The 18,341-nt window shown below is 51.6% G+C and overlaps 8 protein-coding genes across 8 annotated transcripts; 3 read left to right on the top strand and 5 right to left on the bottom strand.

Moving 5' to 3' along the window:
* Window positions 1–416: 416 nt before the first annotated feature.
* MAA_00832 (Rho guanyl nucleotide exchange factor) lies at window positions 417–5,769 on the top strand (the record flags this gene model as incomplete). Its single annotated transcript, XM_007818830.2, has 3 exons — window positions 417–4,016; window positions 4,075–4,722; window positions 4,789–5,769. 3 exons carry the CDS (start codon window positions 417–419, stop codon window positions 5,767–5,769), a joined length of 5,229 nt encoding a protein of 1,742 aa, XP_007817021.2.
* Window positions 5,770–6,776: 1,007 nt separating this feature from the next.
* Window positions 6,777–7,449, bottom strand: MAA_00831 (UPF0041 domain protein; the record flags this gene model as incomplete). The annotated part of the gene is made up of 2 exons (XM_007818829.1): window positions 6,777–6,921; window positions 6,980–7,449. 2 exons carry the CDS (start codon window positions 7,447–7,449, stop codon window positions 6,777–6,779), a joined length of 615 nt encoding a protein of 204 aa, XP_007817020.1.
* A 530-nt stretch (window positions 7,450–7,979) lies between these two features.
* MAA_00830 (NADH-ubiquinone oxidoreductase 10.5 kDa subunit) lies at window positions 7,980–8,428 on the top strand (the record flags this gene model as incomplete). The annotated part of the gene is made up of 3 exons (XM_007818828.1): window positions 7,980–8,065; window positions 8,179–8,285; window positions 8,337–8,428. The coding sequence occupies 3 exons, from the start codon at window positions 7,980–7,982 to the stop codon at window positions 8,426–8,428; spliced, it is 285 nt and encodes a 94-aa protein (XP_007817019.1).
* A 552-nt stretch (window positions 8,429–8,980) lies between these two features.
* MAA_11391 (uncharacterized protein) lies at window positions 8,981–9,334 on the bottom strand (the record flags this gene model as incomplete). The annotated part of the gene is made up of 1 exon (XM_011413385.1): window positions 8,981–9,334. The coding sequence occupies one exon, from the start codon at window positions 9,332–9,334 to the stop codon at window positions 8,981–8,983; it is 354 nt and encodes a 117-aa protein (XP_011411687.1).
* A 615-nt stretch (window positions 9,335–9,949) lies between these two features.
* MAA_00829 (uncharacterized protein) lies at window positions 9,950–13,354 on the bottom strand (the record flags this gene model as incomplete). The annotated part of the gene is made up of 4 exons (XM_007818827.2): window positions 9,950–11,240; window positions 11,307–12,052; window positions 12,113–12,657; window positions 12,718–13,354. 4 exons carry the CDS (start codon window positions 13,352–13,354, stop codon window positions 9,950–9,952), a joined length of 3,219 nt encoding a protein of 1,072 aa, XP_007817018.2.
* A 797-nt stretch (window positions 13,355–14,151) lies between these two features.
* Window positions 14,152–14,716, bottom strand: MAA_00828 (duf1687 domain containing protein; the record flags this gene model as incomplete). The annotated part of the gene is made up of 3 exons (XM_007818826.1): window positions 14,152–14,238; window positions 14,316–14,642; window positions 14,705–14,716. The coding sequence occupies 3 exons, from the start codon at window positions 14,714–14,716 to the stop codon at window positions 14,152–14,154; spliced, it is 426 nt and encodes a 141-aa protein (XP_007817017.1).
* A 513-nt stretch (window positions 14,717–15,229) lies between these two features.
* MAA_00827 (fatty acid desaturase) lies at window positions 15,230–16,651 on the bottom strand (the record flags this gene model as incomplete). Its single annotated transcript, XM_007818825.1, has 1 exon — window positions 15,230–16,651. The coding sequence occupies one exon, from the start codon at window positions 16,649–16,651 to the stop codon at window positions 15,230–15,232; it is 1,422 nt and encodes a 473-aa protein (XP_007817016.1).
* Window positions 16,652–17,789: 1,138 nt separating this feature from the next.
* Window positions 17,790–18,295, top strand: MAA_11392 (uncharacterized protein; the record flags this gene model as incomplete). Its single annotated transcript, XM_011413386.1, has 4 exons — window positions 17,790–17,925; window positions 17,976–18,016; window positions 18,072–18,140; window positions 18,197–18,295. 4 exons carry the CDS (start codon window positions 17,790–17,792, stop codon window positions 18,293–18,295), a joined length of 345 nt encoding a protein of 114 aa, XP_011411688.1.
* Window positions 18,296–18,341: the final 46 nt, after the last annotated feature.

Consider the following 18,341-nt stretch of genomic DNA (forward strand, 5'->3'; position numbering starts at 1 on the left):
ATCGACCAGAGGCCACAGCATACGCTTAATCTGTTGTAAGCATCCAAATCGTGGGCGCCCACAATCAATCAAGCAATTGACCCATGCGTCTCCGCAGAGTCGAATCCAAATCCGATGCGGCTCTTGGCGGCCAATACCACCAGCCCAGCTGCTGCCCGCCTGCATCCTAAAGCACCGACTTCTCTCGCTTCCTCGCTCTCGGCGGCGCGGCGCGACAACATTGACCCGCGGGGTTCAGCCGTCCCACGACACCACGACACCACCACCTGAACACCACCACCACCACCACCTCGTCGACGCTTGGGGTGCCCGTGCATGTGTGCGACAAACTCTACCATCCCCAGCATCGACGGCATCCTTTCCCCCCAACGGCAGCATCGTCTGCTGTCGGTGCTTCGACTTGGCTTGTGTTCGCCATGTCCTTTCGCGGCGACGACCAACGCCGCTATGGCTCTGTCCCTCCGGTGCAGTATACTGTAGCTGGCCAACAAGATCAACACGGCACTCATCAGGCCACAAGTGCATCCGGTGTGGGCCGAAGACCGAGCTTCAACACCGGCGACGATGCTGGATACTACACTCAGAACCATAACCGGACCGCTTCCTTCACCCGTGGCGAGGACGAGCTGTTCTTGACGGGGCCTGTTGGCCGTGGCGGCAATGTGCCCGTGAATCGATATGCTTCCACCAGCAGTGCCATGGCCGGCTATCAACACCAATATCAAGATCCGACCCCTCCGACACCATCGCAGTCGGGGTATAACCCTCAGAGTTTCTCGCCCTCCTCGAATTCCGCCTATCACAGATCGCAGGCCTCGACGCTGCCATATCATTCGGCACAGCGATTCTCGACTTCGAGCGCTGGTTCATACCACACTCCATCTCCACCAGCTACAAACTACACTCCCCAAGCTTACAATCCTGCCGCATATGCCGCCACAAACTCCTTCCCTCAAAGGCAAGCGTCTCATCACGGATATGGATATGCTGCACATGATCAAGGCTACGCGGCCGGCGTGGGAACAGCAGGCTCGCCATCATATGGACACTCTCCAAGTGCATCGCACACGTCGACGTTTTCGCAACCTGTGCGCTCTCCTTCCTTTTCGTCCAGCTTCCAACAGTCTTTTCCAACCAGTCCTTCATCCTTTACTGGTTCCAACCCTATGAGCCAAACACCCACGTACGACCCGTCAAATTACCACTCGTCCACTCAATATTCTTCTTATGGGTCCAATGGTGTTGCTCCCTATCCGTCTTCAACATCTCAAACCCAGGCTCCCTATCCCAACTCATCTCACAATCCAGTAGGCCCGAATTACACAGCCAGCAATGACCAGCACTCATACTTTACCCGCCATCCCTCAGATTCCCAATCCTCTCCCAGGACTTCTCCCTACATGCAAGCTCAGTCATCTCCTGGACTTCAACGACACCCCACCAATGCACCACTTCCGAGCCGGCCAATGGAAGACGTTCCCGAAGAGACGACGCCATGGGACGAACATGGACGTCCCCTGGCCAATGATGACGTGGATGAGGAAAGAATCGCCCAAGAGACCATTATGCAAGACATAGAGGCGGAGCTTGGAGGCTCTGGATATCACTCTCAACGCAGGCCGTCACCCATTGGTAGCCAAGCCTTCGACGACCAAACCCAGAGACTCAGAGGCTACAGCTCGGCGTCAGCCCATTCTCCCGGGAGTCGAACCTCTCCCGGCCGGGGATCAAGTCGACCGCGGTTTGACGACGACGACGACGACGACGATCCAGAGGGAACAGCCGGGCTGCTAGCAATGCAACAGGCGGAGCTCGATGACCAGCGATTTGGTGGCGGTACATTCATGTATTGTGGCACGGATCCTGCCCCAGCTGCTCCACTCCCAACTACAATGGCTGCGCCCACTACGACTATCCAATCCAACTTTCCGGCACCTCCTCCAGAGGAACTGAATCACAGTAGTGATAGCGACTTAGGTGGTATGGATATTGGCATGCTGAGTGGAGACATCGGTTCCCCACCTGGATCCTCTTCGATGCTAGATGGACCTAGGCCATTGCCAACGCCAGGATATTACAACTCTCTCAGGGAGAGTTACGACCATGCTGCTGCCTTTAACAATGCTGGAATGGATTATGTAGGCACAGGCGGGCTGCAAGCCCCAGAAGCTCACAGGCTCAGCTTCGACGAGGGAGGGGAAGAACGCGTTTCCATTCATTCCCAACACAGTGGAACCGAATCGCCCACCAGAGACGATTACCAAGATCTATTCTATCACCCTGGCCTTTCGAATCGTCCGCTCCCTGCTCTGCCTCCCGGTCCTGGCTCTGATAGCAGCTCTATGCTCTCTGTTCATAACAGTGTTCGGTCGCAACACCAACATGATCATTCCATCAATGCTGATGCGAGATACTATCAGGCCGATGGCCCTGAAACCTTTTACCAACATGGGGCTCAGCAGACGCTACACCCAGAACGATCCGTATCTCTGGGTGGCCGTAGCCACACGCCGCAGATCCAGGCCCCGGCAAGGTCGAGAACGGATGCTGCTGAAGAACGAAAGAAGATGAATCGCAATCACCAGATCACACAACAAAGCCCAGCTTTCGACTATGACAGGGCACCTGTGGCTGCATCCGGCGCTTTCGATAGTATCACTTTGCCCAGCGGACGGAAAAGAAGATTTGTGCCATCGAAGCTCACATCTAGCGATTTCAACGACTGTAAAGCGCCATGGGCATTAAGTCATATCGAGACTTGGATTCGCAACATGGGCGAAGGCGAACCGGATCTAAAAGAGAAAGCTATCGAAGAGGCTGTAACGAATCTCTTCGTATACAAGATACCCACCATGAATGTCGCGGACGCTGAAGCTTTGAGCAGTCAGGTAGTATCCGGCATGCTCGAGTCTCAAGTTCTTCTTCCAGATGAGGAATGGGTCAAATTTGGCGACGGCCACATTTCGGGTGTGCTATGGCAGTTGACCGGATCGGGCTGCTACGCACCTAAGCTTCATGATGTTGAGATGAGTGGCCGTTGCTATTCTCATTACTGTACCCGAACTCTGAAGAAGGTTGATTTGGAGGTTCTCTCAGAAGAAGTGCAAGGTGCTGATGCATGGCATACCTTTTATAAACTGACAAAAGAAGTTGTTGATTCGAAACCAAAAAAGGAAGTCGAACGCCAAAACATTCTTCATGAAATTGTCACAGGCGAAGAGAATTACATCAAGCAACTCGACATTTTCCGAAGGTTGTACAGAGATGACCTGAGAACAAGGGCCCCGCCCATTATCCATCCCGACAAGCGAGATAAGTTCTTGACAGCAGTGTTCGGAATGCTGGATACCGTTGTTCATATCAACAAAGATCATCTCCTGGCCCAGCTCAAATATCGTCAGCAGGAACAGGGTCCGTGGATCTCAGGCTTCAGCGACTTATTCCGTGAATGGATCCGGAAGGCCAAATCCGTTTATACCGAGTATGCCATTGGCTACCCACGAGCTGCCTACATGGTCAGAAAAGAAGCCGATCGAAACTTGCTCTTCAAACGATTCCTCGAAGATAAGCAGAAGGACAAGCTGTCCGCCAAGCAGGATTGGACTCATTTTTTGATTACCCCTGTACAACGTCTTCAGCGCTACATCTTGTTGCTCCAAAGTGTCGAGCACAAAATGATTGGGGACAGCGAAGAAAAGACCAACTTGGCAAAAGCGATCCAGGAGATTCAAACCGTCACCCTTGAATGCGATGCCAAGGTAGCAGAAACCAACAAGAGGGTTCAGATGATGGAATTGGATCGAATGCTTGTTCTCAGACCAGGCTTCCAGTCTGTCCTGAATCTAGACCACCTGGGCAGAGTTCTCATCATGCAGGGCGAGCTCCAGAGGATGGGTTCGAAGGGCATGAGATGGGTCGACTCGCACGCCCTTTTATTTGACCATTATTTGATCCTTGCCAAGGTCGTTGTGCCCAAGGACGGTAAGGGGGAAAGGAAGTACGATGTTTCGAGAGAGGTAAGGTCTACAGAAATATGTTCATGCGGGAGTTCCTAATACTAACTGTATACCCCAGCCTATCCCGATGCCCCTCTTGTTCCTTGAAAGTATGAACGATGAGCCGGTCATGAAGCAAAAAGGCTTGACTGCACCTCTCGGCAGAGCCACTGCTGCTCCAGTAGGCGCTCAACTGAACAAGGTAGCCAGTAACGGTGCTGGTCGACCCGGATTGGAGCATACACCTACAGCACCTGGAAATACATTGGTACCTACCACGTCAAACGACACGGAAGGCAAGATCCTGTACCCTTTCAAGGTGAAACATCTTGGCCATGAAGTGTACACTCTCTACGCATCCTCTGCCCGGGACCGACTTGATTGGTGCAATAGCATCATCGAGGCCAAGACAAGACATGCCAAGGCCTTGTATGCTCAGAATGCCGAACCCTTCAGGCTCCGCGTGTTAGCGGATGCTGCCTTCCATTACGATACCGGTTCCGTGTACGCAAGAGCATCGGGTGTTCCGGTCAAGGGTACCCCCCTCGACAGAGCTATCCAGGACTTGGACAAGGTGTTGGGCTCGGCACAGGGCACCGCTGCAGTGTGCCGTGCACAGGTGAACTGTGCCACGGGATTCTCGGCCTTTGGAAAGTCAGTCATCGCTATCGGTACAGATTACGGCGTGTACATATCTGACTCTTCTAATCCTCGCGGATGGACTCGGGTAAGTCTACCGTTTGATTCGTGTCTCTGACCCCAGAAACAGCTTGAGCTAACTGCCAACGTTCAGTCTGTGCAAATTTCCCGCGTTACCCAAATTGCTGTGCTTGAGGAATTTTCGGTTTGTCTCATTATTGCAGACAAGTCACTTATTTGCTACCCGCTGGATGTCATAGCCCCCGTGTCAGAATTTGCGGCACCAGTCAACGACAACACCCGACGCGCACCTCAACGACTTGCCAAGGATGTGACGTATTTTGCGACAGCACGTATGAAGGACCGATTGCTAGTATTCTACAAGCGCAAGGAAGGCATGCACACATCTTTCAAAGTTCTAGAACCAATCTTCCACAAGGCAACCGAGAAGAAGTCTCGGCTTTTCGGCGGCCGCAAGTCGGGTGGTGGCAGCACCGATACCTTTCGCGATTTTGATGAGTTCTACTTGCCAACCGATTGCTATTCACTCAGCATCTTTCAGACTTATATCGCCGTCGCAACATCCAAGGGTGTCGAAATGCTTACACTGGACAAGAAGCAGCCAATGTCAATTCCCGACTTGAAGACACATGGAATTGCCAATATTGCAGGCCGTATTCGGGAACAAAAACCACTCGGCATGTTTCGCCTGGATACAAACGAGTTCATTGTTACGTATGAAGACTGTGCTGTTTACGTAGATAAGCATGGTGAAGTCAGTCGCACTCTGATCATGGAGTATACTGGCAAGCAAAAGAAAGCGAAAGGGGCGACCACGTATAAGCAATATCTTTTACTATTCAACGAAGATTACGTGGAGGTGCGCAACGCAGGCAACGGTCGGCTTCGACAGATTATTGCCGGACGGGATGTCCGAGTCATCGACTTTGGCCTCGGTGGCCCGACTGGCGGTAACGCAGCTCAGTCACAGCAAACATACGGACCCAATGGACAGTCACTGCTGGCTGGCGATACGTCCAAGGGCTCCGTCAAGATTGCAATGTGTCATCCAGAGCTACCCGGTCGACAAATTGTCTTGGAATTGCTTCTCAACGACGGCCACTGTGAAGGTTAATTCTACCTTGCCCAGCGAATTCATTACAATTGCCATGGCGCGGCATTTATTATTCGCAAGTTTGGAGAGACGAAGACTATGTATTGTACATGGGAAGCTGGTCTTTCAGAGACTTCTGGAAAGCGTTGATGATTCACGGAGACGAAGGCACGGCGAAGCGGCTTGGGCACGCTCATTTACCAACGGCATTGCTGACAACGTTGGGAAATTGTAGAGAAGCAATTGGATGTCAGTGATTTCAAATGATTTATGCATGGGCTTTTTTGAATTTTTTATTTTGCTACATGAACACGGGAAAGGGTCCCTGTTCATACTCGTTTTTGTAAGGCGCCTGGCGGTTGTCACATTTGAGGGGGATTTAGATATCATGTGGGTGCGTAAAGGATTTTTTTCGATTCAAGACGTTTCTATACTGTCCGTGTTGGTGGCGGCTTTGCTGGTCGTGGGCTTGTTGTACAAAAAGCTTTTGCACCTACCAGTAGGCAGTATTATACCCGCTTGAGGAGTCTGACAGTACTCTCTCTCTCTCAAGCACATGCAACACAGAACTCTTTTCTTTTTTTACCTCCGCCACTCAGCCAAGCTGTGTGTAAGTAATGTGAGCACGGTTGAAACAAGTATGACAAAACAGGCCCCCCTGGTGAACCACATACAGTGAAAGTGAAGGCTGCACAATTCGCATTCGCATCATTCAACTAAATGCCAATACTGTACATCAATCCTTCATGTACGCGTCTAAAGTGTCCGTACCAAGCCATCATCTAGTCTTGACCCAAAAAAGTTTTGTGCGATATTGCCAAGTGCCAGCAGTCCGACAGTTCCCGCGTCCCTTTTTTTCTGGTTCGTCTCCTCTCAGCTATTTGTGTTGTGCCAGATTTCCCATCTAGCTGCGTGAATGCAAATCTGCGCTTTCCCAGGGCGGGAAAGAAAAAAACTCCCTCCAATTATAGATACATGAGAGAATTGCTATTTTTAAGGCTTTTTTTTTTGAAGATGACAAGGGTAGTTTAGGCTTTGACCTGATCCTTGACGTCCTTCTTGACATCCTCGACGACCTCGGCGAGGCCCTTCTTCTTGGCCGATTCGTACATGAGGATGCGGGAGACTTGGACGATACCGACGAGACCGAGGAAGAAGTTGACGGCAGCAAGACTAAAACAATCAGTTAGTCGTGGTTTTTTACACATGATGGAAAAGGGGCGGCGCATACAGGTAGTTCTTGGGCTTGATGATCAAGCACCACCGGGTCCAGATCAGACCAGTGCACGTCAGGGCAAAGTTCTGCGTGAAGGAGAGCTTTTCAGCAGGGCGGGCAAAGTCGGAGATGCCGGCAAGCACGAGAGCCCACTGCCAGTCCTTGTTAGCATCTGCTACCTTGTTAATTTGTAAGGGGCGGTGTTTGTGTGGCGGACCTTCATGACGGGAGCCCTGGATGACCATGGCGTTAGCTTGGGCGACAACGAAGGAGTGAGGGAAATCATACCAGAAGTGCACCGTCTTGATGCCGACCTCGCTCTCCCAGGCGCGCTTGAACCAGCTCTGGTGCTGCTGCTGGGCGCCGTCGGCCGTGCTCTGCCACCTCTTGCTGCTCTCGCGGAAGCGGAATCGCTGGGCGCGGAAGGCCTGGGATGCCTGTGCGGAGAAGGCGCCCTGTCGGAGGGCCGGACGCGAGGCGCGCATGATTGTGCTGGCGACGACCATCCTGTGATGGCGGGTTTGTCAGTCGACTGTTGTGTCTTTGTGGCAAGATGAAGGTGCTGCTCAACAAAAAGGTCGCGGGTGCAGGGGGGTTGAAAAAGAGTACTCCGTAAGGGGGAGGGATAAAGGTTATTGTGTGAAGCGACGTACTTGAGGGCCTTGGACTCGGTAGTTGTCTTCGTTTGAGCAGGGCAAAGGATGTTGCGGCAAGGCGACACGGGAGGTTTTACAAGGAGGGAGGTTCGAGCTGTCTTTTCCGGTGACGGGCGGGAAACTCCTGGCGACAAGTCCGCCTGGGCGTTGGTGACGGAGGGTCCGGAGATCAGCCGCCTGGTCGAGGTGCGAGACCGGCCCCCGGCGTAGGGCGGGTGCTTGCTTCAGCAGAGAATCTCCACTTTGTCGTCCGTGGCCAACCAGAGCGTTGCTGAAAACGACCACCATCCAAAGAGCTGGGGGGCCGTCTGTTTTCCCATCTTCCTCACGTCATTCACAACGATCCCTCCCCGACCGCCATGTCGAGCAGATACGCATTCACAAAGGCCCTCAAGGAGGTGCGCTTTCTGTTCTGCCAGACGTCGGAGCAGAGCGCTGCGGTGCGGTACGTACGGCGCACAGAGAGGGAGGGGAGGAAACATGCCACGGGCGCCAATTGCCATGGCTTCTCTCCTCGCCCGCGACAGAGACGAGAGTGCTGACGAGACACGGCGACAGGTCATTCCTCACGCGCGCCTACCCCACCATGAAGAAGAACAATCCCCAGATCCCGATCCTCATCCGCGAGGCTCAAGGGACGCTGCCCAAGGTCTACGCTAGATATGGTGCGTCCCGGACGGGCTCCGAGTTCTGCATTGGATGCTGACGAGTCACAGAGTTTGGTCATGAAAAGTCACAGTCGCTAGAGGGATTGTCGGATAAGCAAATCGAGGAGACTGTCACGGGACTAGTCAAGAACGGGGCATAGACGATAACCATGGAGCGTGGGAAGGCGGGCCGCTGACGGCCGTTGTACGTTGTATATAAGGAATAGAATGTGTACCAACATGCCTTCGCTGGATGGCAGGAAGACGTCGAAATGAGTGTGGGGTGTGATTCCATGCGAGGTTCACGATGGGACCGACTACGAGGGATGTTGGACTAAAGGGGAGGGTGCCACTGAGGTCAAGTGTGAGTTACTGGTAACCACTTATTGTTTCCTACTTATGTATCACATCCTTCTTCAGAGTTCCTGATTCTTTGGCCCAGGGCTTTATATCCATCAAATTTCCACACATGTCCTCAGGCTGTGATCAATACGACCCACGCTCGTCATAAATACTGTCCGTTGCCTTTTTTTTTTTCTTGTTTTTTTTTGTCTGTGTTTCTTTGGGTATTCGTTTTCTCAACCCATATGCCTCCCATCTTGTACCTTTTTAAAGACTCTCGTTTTAGCATGCGTTCAGGCGGTGCGGAGAGTGACAGCCAGTCTTGGTTATTCAAGCCCTGTGTATGGCCGGCAGTCTTTAGTTCTCGGCGATTACTCTGGACCCGCGCTCGAGACACGCTGCTTTTCTGGGGTTGATTCACCAGATAATCCCTGTCGGGGTCGAGCTGATGCAACTTCCCCTTGCGCCAAAGCTAGCATAATGGTCTCTAGGTCTCTCGCTGCCGTAACCACGATATCCTCCTTAAGCTCTAGATCCCTAATACTCACACGTTCAGACATAGAAGAGTCGGCGTCTCCTTTACCCCCGGGTGAACATTCAGCTGAAGCATCGCCGGCTTCCGGGGTCGAAGCCGACTCTGGAACCGCTAATTTGACTGGGTTCTTTGAATCGTTGGCGGTAGTTACTGCAGTGTGAGAGGCAGCACCTATTGCTTCAGCTGACATGTCTGGCTGCTAGCCTTGATGGTCGCTTGATCCGGGGGTATTTGTTCTCTTAGAAGCCCCCCTTCTACTCCGGACCTTCTGCCAGCCAGTCCGTCCCCCACTATCTCTGTCACTAGAAACATTTTGCAAATTGACCTTATTACTGCCCCCCACACTTGCCGGTGAGGTATTCCGCGGGGTTGATATCTGCCGTGCATGATTGGTGGTAGAGGCGCTTGCTTCGTGCCTGGTCGCCGAGTCAGTTCCTCGAATCACCTCGACCCGAGGCTGGCTCTCTTGCTGCTGGTTCTGATCGATGAAACCAACGCTTCGGGACGCTGGTCGAGTCTTGCAGCCTCTCTTCCTTGAAGTCGTGCCTCTCTCCTGAACGGAGCTTTCGATAGACGCTGTTTCTCCCTTATCTACTTTCCTCACTCGTATTGTTTCTCGTCCATTGCCAGGAAACTTGAACGAGTCTTGGTCTGCACGACTTGGAAAACACGAGCCTCTTTCGACCACATTCTCTTCTTGAGTAGTCAGTTTCTGGTCCTTGCTGGCTTCTGCGTTTTTCTTGATCGGACTTCTAGGCGTTTTGGAGACCTTGCTGTGATACCCGGAGTGCGACCCAGCGGTTTTCTAATTGTCCGGCGTCTTCTTAGGGTTACTAGATGGTGAACGGTTGCTTGGTGAGCTAGAAGCCGACATGGTTTTGGACTCGTCAGACTTGATACTGGAGGTCTCGGCATCCGGTATGTGTTGAGCTGGCTTAGGTACATGGCAGGCGGTATCGGAAGGGAGAGACTTAGCAGATGCAGCTTTGTCCCTGATGGCGTTGCCAGGATTGTTCTCCGTGGAAGTTGTCTTCTTGACCTGGGAAGGACTCAAGGGCACCGCAATCATGTTCGAATACGCTCGCCTCCGCTTGATTTGTTCTGCAGTGAGGTTGCTGCGCGTGCCAGTCACTGCGGTCGTGGTGGTAGCTGAAGTTTCGGATCCCTTTATAATCTCAGGAGGAACTTCAAATGATTTCTCATCAGGAACTTGTCTAGTATGAGAAGGCTTAATTGGTGTAATGACATCATCTAGGTTATTTCTTAATTTCGGAGGCGGCTCTTGGCCCACTGGTGATTTGCCTGGCTCTTTTATCGGTCTCTCGATTTTAGATGCCGTAGACTGAGTAAGCCTGGGTGGTGAGACTGATGGAAGTGACACCCTCACTTTCCGGTTTGAAGTCTGGGAAGATTTGCTTCCTTGGCTGGTAGGGGTTATAGCTCTATCGTTCTCAAAAGGATCGTCGTTCTCTAAGGCCTCCTCAGAAGGCGGCTTTGACTGAGCCTTCCACTCCAATGACTTTGATGCCTCTTGATCGGCCGCCGGCTTCGTAGTCTTCTCCTCATCCTGTTTTGGGATGACTTTGCTAGCCTCCTGCCTGGGGATTTGGAACACTTGGGGGCTCTGGGGAGGCGCTTGCTGTGGCATCATTGGTTGAGGGAAAGATGACCTAGAAGCATGGGCTTGAGTTCCTCGCTCGTAGGCCCCAGCCCCAAGAAGATTCCGATACAGTCTATGCGGCACATTCCTCATCATCATTGGATCAGCTGGCCGTAGGTTGTGTAGACTACGGGCGTTATACCCTTGCTGGTTGCCAGCCGGAGGCATCCCGTTAGCCATGGGAAAATGAGGCACGTTCTGGTATGGCTGACGTTGCTGGCTGTCAGGCGGAGGCATCCCGTTACCCATAGGAAAATGAGGTTCGTTCTGGTATGGCTGACACTGCTGGGTGCCAGGCCGCCCTCCCCTATTGACATACGGATCATTTTTCCATTGCCTCATATACGGCCGCCTAATCTCGATTTTGATACCCTTCTCTCGGTTCTCTAAACATGTAGATTTCAAGGCCTTTACCGCAGAAGCTTCGCATTCAAATCTGTGGCAAAAGTGTTAGTTGGCCTAAAAATTGTTTGATCTTGACGCATGCTTGAAGTAGACTCACAGAACTATGAAAACTCTACCATTTTTCCTAGAAGCATGAAAGACGTTTTCAACCTTGCCGAATTGACCCGTCATTGCGCTCTTTAAACGGCTCCTGATATCTTCGGGATGCCCGTGAGACCGCTCTTCAAATCTTGCAAAAACGCTCCTCCTATGTCTCGATATCTCTCGATCTTCGTAATCAGGATCGCGGTTGTGGTAATGATACGTATTGTTGCCGTAGCCTCCTCGTGCAGTGTCAATCTGATGGGAATTCTGGGAATAGAACGACCCCTTGCCATCTTGGACAGGGTATTCAGCTTGAGGCCTGTGGTTTTGGGGGCCTCGTCGCCCTTTGTTCTTGTCGCCTCCTCGAGTGGAGCTGCCATCCTTAAGGGTAGATGTTGTCCCAGCCGGAGACGCGTTACGTCCCGGTGCGGCTGCGGGCAATTGATACGAAGATTGTGCTTGGAAAGCTCTATCATACATGGCAGGTTGTACAAGGGCGCCGTTGTAGCTACCATTACCCTGCATGGAACCTCCATCTCCATAGGCTGTGCTATTAACGTAAGGCGCATCGCCAGACGACACTGCGCAGCACCCGTCGGACCGCGGCTTGCAAGGCGGCTCGACACAAGCATTGCTTGCGAGACCTCCCTGTTTCCTAGTCTGCGGAGATTGTGTTGGAGGTCCGTTGTGAGACATTGGAGGGCCTGTCTGGCCCATCTTGTCAGGGATATATCTGCCGACCGGCTTCCCATTGCCATTCTGCGGGTGCGCACGAGACGGCACGGTGTTGCCTGCTTGCTAAGCAGGCTGTACACCGACCGTCATTGGGCCCCGAGGCTGAGTCGGCGTATGTTTTGCCGCCATGGGAGCGATAGGACCAGACCGTCTCGCATGATTTCGCCGAGGGCTTTTCGAGCTAGATGGCTGAGCTTGTGTGAGGGGACTTTTCCCGTCAGTCGTGGCATGCTGAACAGGTCGATCCTTTCGAGGGAGAGGAGAAGGAGAGGCTTGGGTCTGTGGCACAACAGCTGGTCCGACGTTGTTTGCAGCATTCACAGAACGACGAGGCTGGTTGCGGTTACTGGGCGAGACCACATTCGTCCGCGGAGAAGTTGTGGCGTGCTGCTTGACTGAGCTGATCGGCCGAGACTGCGAAGTACTATTCACAATAGCTCGAGGATGATTTGGCATCGCCGCGGCAGTTGTCCGCCGCGAATCTTCAACGGCACTTGCAGTTGGAAATGTCACCTGAGGATAGATAGGCTGTCCAAACATCGCATTGGAGGGGTGAAATTTCCCGGTGTACATATTGGATGGAGGGGGTTTGAGGCACTGTCTTAAAGGACCAAGCCAACGCCCACCAACTATGTTTCTCTGTTATTAGTAAAGAAAAGAAAAGAAGAGGGAGAGTCATGTTAACATACGTTTTGGGTTGTTACAAGGTCTTTCTCTATCAAAAGACCAAATACCATCCGCGTCTAGACCCTTGCCAAGGTAATGTGCCAGCAATTTTACATTTTGCTCCTTAAGAACATAGCGAAGCACAAGTATGTTGTCAAGGGAGATTTGAGACAGCATTTTGTTCCAACTAACGTCGGATAATACGAACACCTTGGTGCCAGAGTCAACGTTAAGAAACCAGTGCATGAGCCATTCATCGTCTCTGCCAGGACACCACTCCCGAAGCCACTTGCGTATTTCGTCACGTACAACGCGTAGTTCCTGTTCTTTGATACCAGAGCCAATGAGGGTATTCCACAGATTGTCGCTATCTATACGATTTATATCGTGTGTTCCCAAATCCTTTTCGCGAAACTTTTCTTTCTGATGATCAGTTGAGAAATTTGCAGGAGTACTAGCCGGGCGTTTAGTGTAAAAGTCTTTGTCAGGGCCGTCACCCCCAATGATCGGGTAGGGTACACCCGCGGAGCCGGTTTCGCGTGCCGTCTCGTTCGTGGCCGGTAGATCATCAGGAACGGCGTTGGCTGGGGTTCCTTTGGAGTTAGCCATATCCTCAGGAGGATGCTGCAGACCAGAGTGCTCGGGAACCAAGGCCGCCATGACGATGGTTATACAAAACTCTAAGAGTCGGGGAGGAACCACGCAGACTCTTCAGGGAAGGAGTTGAGAAATCTTGTTTCTTTTTCTCTTTTTTTTTACCAGAAAAAAAAAGAGTAAAGATTGCTTTAGCAAAGTTACAATGGGCAGGTTTGACGATCCGATGCGTTGAAGATGTGCCTTGAAGAGTATGCAAACCAGAAGTACAGAAGGTATGAGATTTGGGAGATGCTCAAGGAGAGTGAGTTGGCACCGGAAGCTAATAAGTAAGGGGATTTGAGGAGTCTTCTAAGGCTTGAGTCTGTTCAGTTAGGGGGAAAGACATGTTGTTGCCCTATTGTTCATTTCTGACAAAATGGAGAGTCCGCCATCGGGCAGTCAAGTGAAAGTGAACGGCATCTGAAAGAAGCGCGGGTCGGAGTGGCCCGCGTGTTTGAGTGGAATCCACAAACAAACAGAACACAGTGAATCTCGCCTATCGTAGGTGGTCGGGACAGTTGAAGGCCCGTTGGTGTTCAGATCGTGTTGCAGAAGAAACATTGCGGCGCTTTGACGTCGTGCGCATGCCGCTGTCGATTCTGTCTTTTCACTGCGCCGATACAGTTCAAGCTTCAAATTCACAGATGAGCACCCCAGCTACAACAAACTCACGGTCAGCAGCACTGAAAAAAAAAAAAAAACTTCCTTGACAAACAAATCACGACTTTGATTGTTACAAAACGGGAGTCGCGGTTGGCGAGCATAAATGTATGTACAAGTGCATGTCATTTTCCATAGTTTTGGCCTTCACGAGGGCCTTTTTACTCTGACTTCTGCGTCTTCAGCATCTTCAGAATCTCGCTCTCATTATCGCCGGCAATGGCCTTTCCATTGTTCCAGTCCACAGTCTATACAATGCATCAGCTTGTGTCACGGACCGACTGCGACCCTTGGTCGCGGCTCAAAGCATTGTGACTCGACTTACCACTGGTCGCAAGAAGCTCTCCCTGCTCTCTCGGAACTTCTTCAGCGCATCCTTCTCATCGTGGGCGCCCTTTATGACCTTGGATATGCTGGGCTTGCCAACGTAGTCGAGGATTGTCTGGACCTGCTCAACAGTGGGAGGCTCCTCGGTGATGTTGAGCTCGAATGGGTCTCGGCTCGGCTGCGTCTGCGCGGTATGGTCGCTGGCCTGGTCAATAGTAGCTCCGGCCTGTGCATTGGCCGAGATCTGCTTGACCAGGTTGGCAACTCTGGTGGAAGCTGGGGAGCTGGCCTTGTGGAAGACCGTGACAATGTCGAGCGACTTGTGCTGTGCAATTGGTTAGCCCACGCGGCTCGAACTCAGGTCGGGCGAAAATGAAGCATCCTTACGAATCGAAACATGTTGGAACCGTGTTTCTATGTCTTGGGAGAAATTTGCAACTGAGTAATCGAGTTGGTCGGAGCACAACGTTCAGATGTTGAGGATTGGCGAACGGGCCAAACCGGCAAGGCCTTGCCTGGTTCCTTCCTGCCTGGCCTTGTTGGCGGAGCCGAATGACGTTTGTCGCGGAACTAGCGTTATGTGGGTCTGTAGCTTTGGCCCATTCGGCATGTGTCAAGAGCTTCAACATTGGACAAGGCAAAAAGCAAGCCATCGACGCCAAACCATGTTCGGGATACTAGCAGGACGGTTGGACCCGCTACTAGATTGTCCAAATCGTCCAATTGATGCAAATATTAAGCTTTGATTGATTCTCATATGCATGTGTAGGAGGAATATGCGAGTTTGTGTATGTATTCTATAGGGTATCTCAGTTATTCAACCGATGCAATTCCCGTCTATAATTCGCGGCAATCAATCTCCAGCCCGTCCCGAATGGCCGAAAAACATGCTACTTGCTGTTCGCAATGACTTTACTGAACTTTTCCAAACTTTTCTGCAATCTCCTCCTCTGTGAACTTCCTCGTCAGCCTTTTTAGTAGCTTGACCCGGCCATCCATTGTGAGATGGATCTGGTCTCCCATCGGCACGAGACACTTGGCAAGATGTTCGTAATCCTTGCGCAACAAACGGAAGGTAATCATAAGAAAGTCAATGTCATGAAACACGAGGGCGCCTTCTTTGGCGTATGTGTGTTTCTGCTCAAGGAATGAGATAGGGTGGTCTCGCCAGTGGCGTAGGGGGTTGAGATGGTGAGACGTGTGGTAACCATCGTTGAAGCAAAATCGGTTACTCTGTCCCTCGTTAGTTTTTCTCGTGTCTCTTCCAATCATGGGCCGGGCATGGAGTTTGGAGAGACTTACTGCAACATCAACCACGGTGATGCTGGACCGGAAGTCGGAATCCGGCTCATCACTGTCCACAAACGCATGCTGACCCCAGTTTCCAACCATTAAACCCACTCTCAACATGAGGAAGGGAAGAATATACACGAAAAGGGTTGCCTTGGTGCCCACAAGCCGGGACATGAAGTAGTAGTACGCGTAGGTTGCGAGCTCAGAACCAGCTGCTCTGATCGCCAAGCCGGGTCGATTCTTACCTAAAAAGTACAAGGGCAGATCCAACCACACGAGGAAGAAGAATCGTCCGACGTAGTGAAGAAAGTCGGGGACGCTGTCACGCTGGTATCGAATAGTCGACGACAGGTCATCTGGTCCGTTGCCCTCTACATGGTGGTGCTTCACGTGGTGATAGTAGTAGGAATTCCATGTATGGCCCATGAGCGGGTCGAGGATGTAAGGAAAGGCTCTGTCAAAGAGGCCGTACGTCTTGGCCAATATGCCCCGTTGATGAATATGTTGGTGTTGCATCAAAGTATAGGTTCCCACGTAGTACATTTGCATAACGAAATGGAGCACGGCGTGTGTGTAGGTGAAGTGTCGAAAGAGCACCAGTGCACTAGGCACCGACGTGGTGAAGTAGATGATGAGGTGTGTCAGCATGGCTACATCTGTCTCATGGCGCACAATCCTCCGAGCCAGCTGGATATATGGCTGCAGCAAGTAATTGTTGAGTAGCGGGTGAAGATGAGCGTCACAATCATCGACTGACAGGACGATCGTGGGTTCGAATGCGGCACTTTTAGGATTCCTTGACGCCTTGAGTGCGGCGATGTCTTGGTCTGTCGTGGCATCATCTTGGGGGGGAAATGCCTTGGCTTCGTCCCCACTGGAAGAGCTCTCCTCAGATCCTATGCCAGAGTCGCAATCGGAATCGCGTCCCTTGGATTTTCTAGATCTTACGGAGCTGGCCGTTTTGATATCCCGGGCTAAGCTCTGCAGAACGACGTGGTCGGCCTTGGTCAAAGCTTTGTCGAAAACGATGTACTCTTCCATGCTGCAGAGGTGAGATGGCAAAAGCAAAAAAAAAGAAAGAAAGGGAAAAAGAAAACGACGGAAAAGAAAACGCAATTTGCCTGTGGACTGCCTAGCACTCGTCTCGTTAGGCCGCCTGTTTGTTGCCTGTGGCTTTAGGGAAAGATTTGAGAAAGTACTCAAGTAGGTTCGGGATGATTATAAAACCACCATCACTGGACAAGCCCGACAGCGTTTTCAATCTCGGAGGGAAGCTGTTGAGTCGGCGCGGTTGCCACAAAGCGTGTTGCCCCTAAGCCCGTCTGTATTCTAAGACCAGAGACCCACTATGAAGGAGATGAAGTTATTTCCCATCGCTGCAAAATCCGGCCCTCGAGACTCTCAAGGCGCTCAAGTGCCCCATAAATAGGCATGAATATAGGGGCCGGCATGCCATTCTTAGCACATATCAAACCAGACAGCACATGGTTGCGAGGGTTCCTTTATTGGTTGTGCTGTTCCATGTCCGTTCTGGGCCGGCCCTGCGCTCTGGGCCGCAGCTGCCGTTGGCTGGTTCAGCTTTTCATCTGGCTGCCAGCTCACTGGTACTTGCCATGGTTGGGCCTCATGCACACAGACAATCGAGTTTATTGTCAGAATCCCCGGCTTTTGTACTCCCTCTTCCTCGTGGGATCGTCCAGTGGCCCTTGCTCTTGGCTCGAGAGCTATGTATTAGAGGTGATACATAAAGAAGTGAGAAGTCCTGAGACAAGAACGAGTCACTTCCATACAGCTTCCATGTCTCATCACTCCCTGAGAGCTGTTGTGGGTCCATTCCCGTCACCTCCTAGATGCCAGCCAAGCCTTTGCTCAAACCTCAGCGGTTGGCATCGTGACCATGCAACCAGACTCCTCCCTTTAACAGGATGGAAACGAGTGCTTCCAAGGAAATCCACATGACGTGTCCATGAGAGAATGTACAGCGATATACAGCAAGATGGATGATGGCAGTGAATGGATGACGTCGTCGATGAAATAGCTCGTGGAGCATGGGCTCCGCCGCCAACCATCTGCAGCATTCAAAAGGCTTAAATACTACCGCCAAGTTGTGGACAATAGTAATACCATGTCTCCAACCATATCAATTATCAGCTATCAAAAATATCCTTATACAACTATCATGTCAGGACACTCCAATGTTGGAACCTCTGCCGTCTACGAAGCTGGAGACCAGCGGAATGTAAAGGCGTCGGAAAGAAATACCGCCGAGAGGTTCGAGGAAGGCAAACCGGGATCGCACTCACTGACTGACTCGAGTATGTGTGCTCAACTCAAATATCAATCATTGATCTAATAATGCTCTTAGAGGATGAGAGGACAATCTCCAACCGACTAGCTGCTGAGGAGGTGAGTACATCATGTCATGTCAAGTATTGTTAACCCCTTGCTAACTGCCATGTAGAAGAGAAGGAAGCAGGGGGAAAGCGACGACTTTGAGACAGCCATGTCCAAAAAAGACCCGACCTTGCCTGTGAGTCTGACTAAGCTACGAGCCATCTGGTACGGCCACTGACTGGTCACTTGTAGGCCAAGATGCACGGCAATGAGCCCTCTAAAGGAGCAAAGATCGATGCTGAGTTAGCCGCGGAGGACGCTCAAAGAATAAAAGAAAAGCAAGGGAAATAAGGCTTTGACAGGAACTCTACGATATGACAGATGCGCATCACAGGTG

The sequence above is a fragment of the Metarhizium robertsii genome (genome assembly GCF_000187425.2).
Source record: "Metarhizium robertsii ARSEF 23 chromosome Unknown MAA_Scf_7, whole genome shotgun sequence".
Classification (NCBI taxonomy): Eukaryota; Fungi; Ascomycota; class Sordariomycetes; order Hypocreales; family Clavicipitaceae; genus Metarhizium; species Metarhizium robertsii.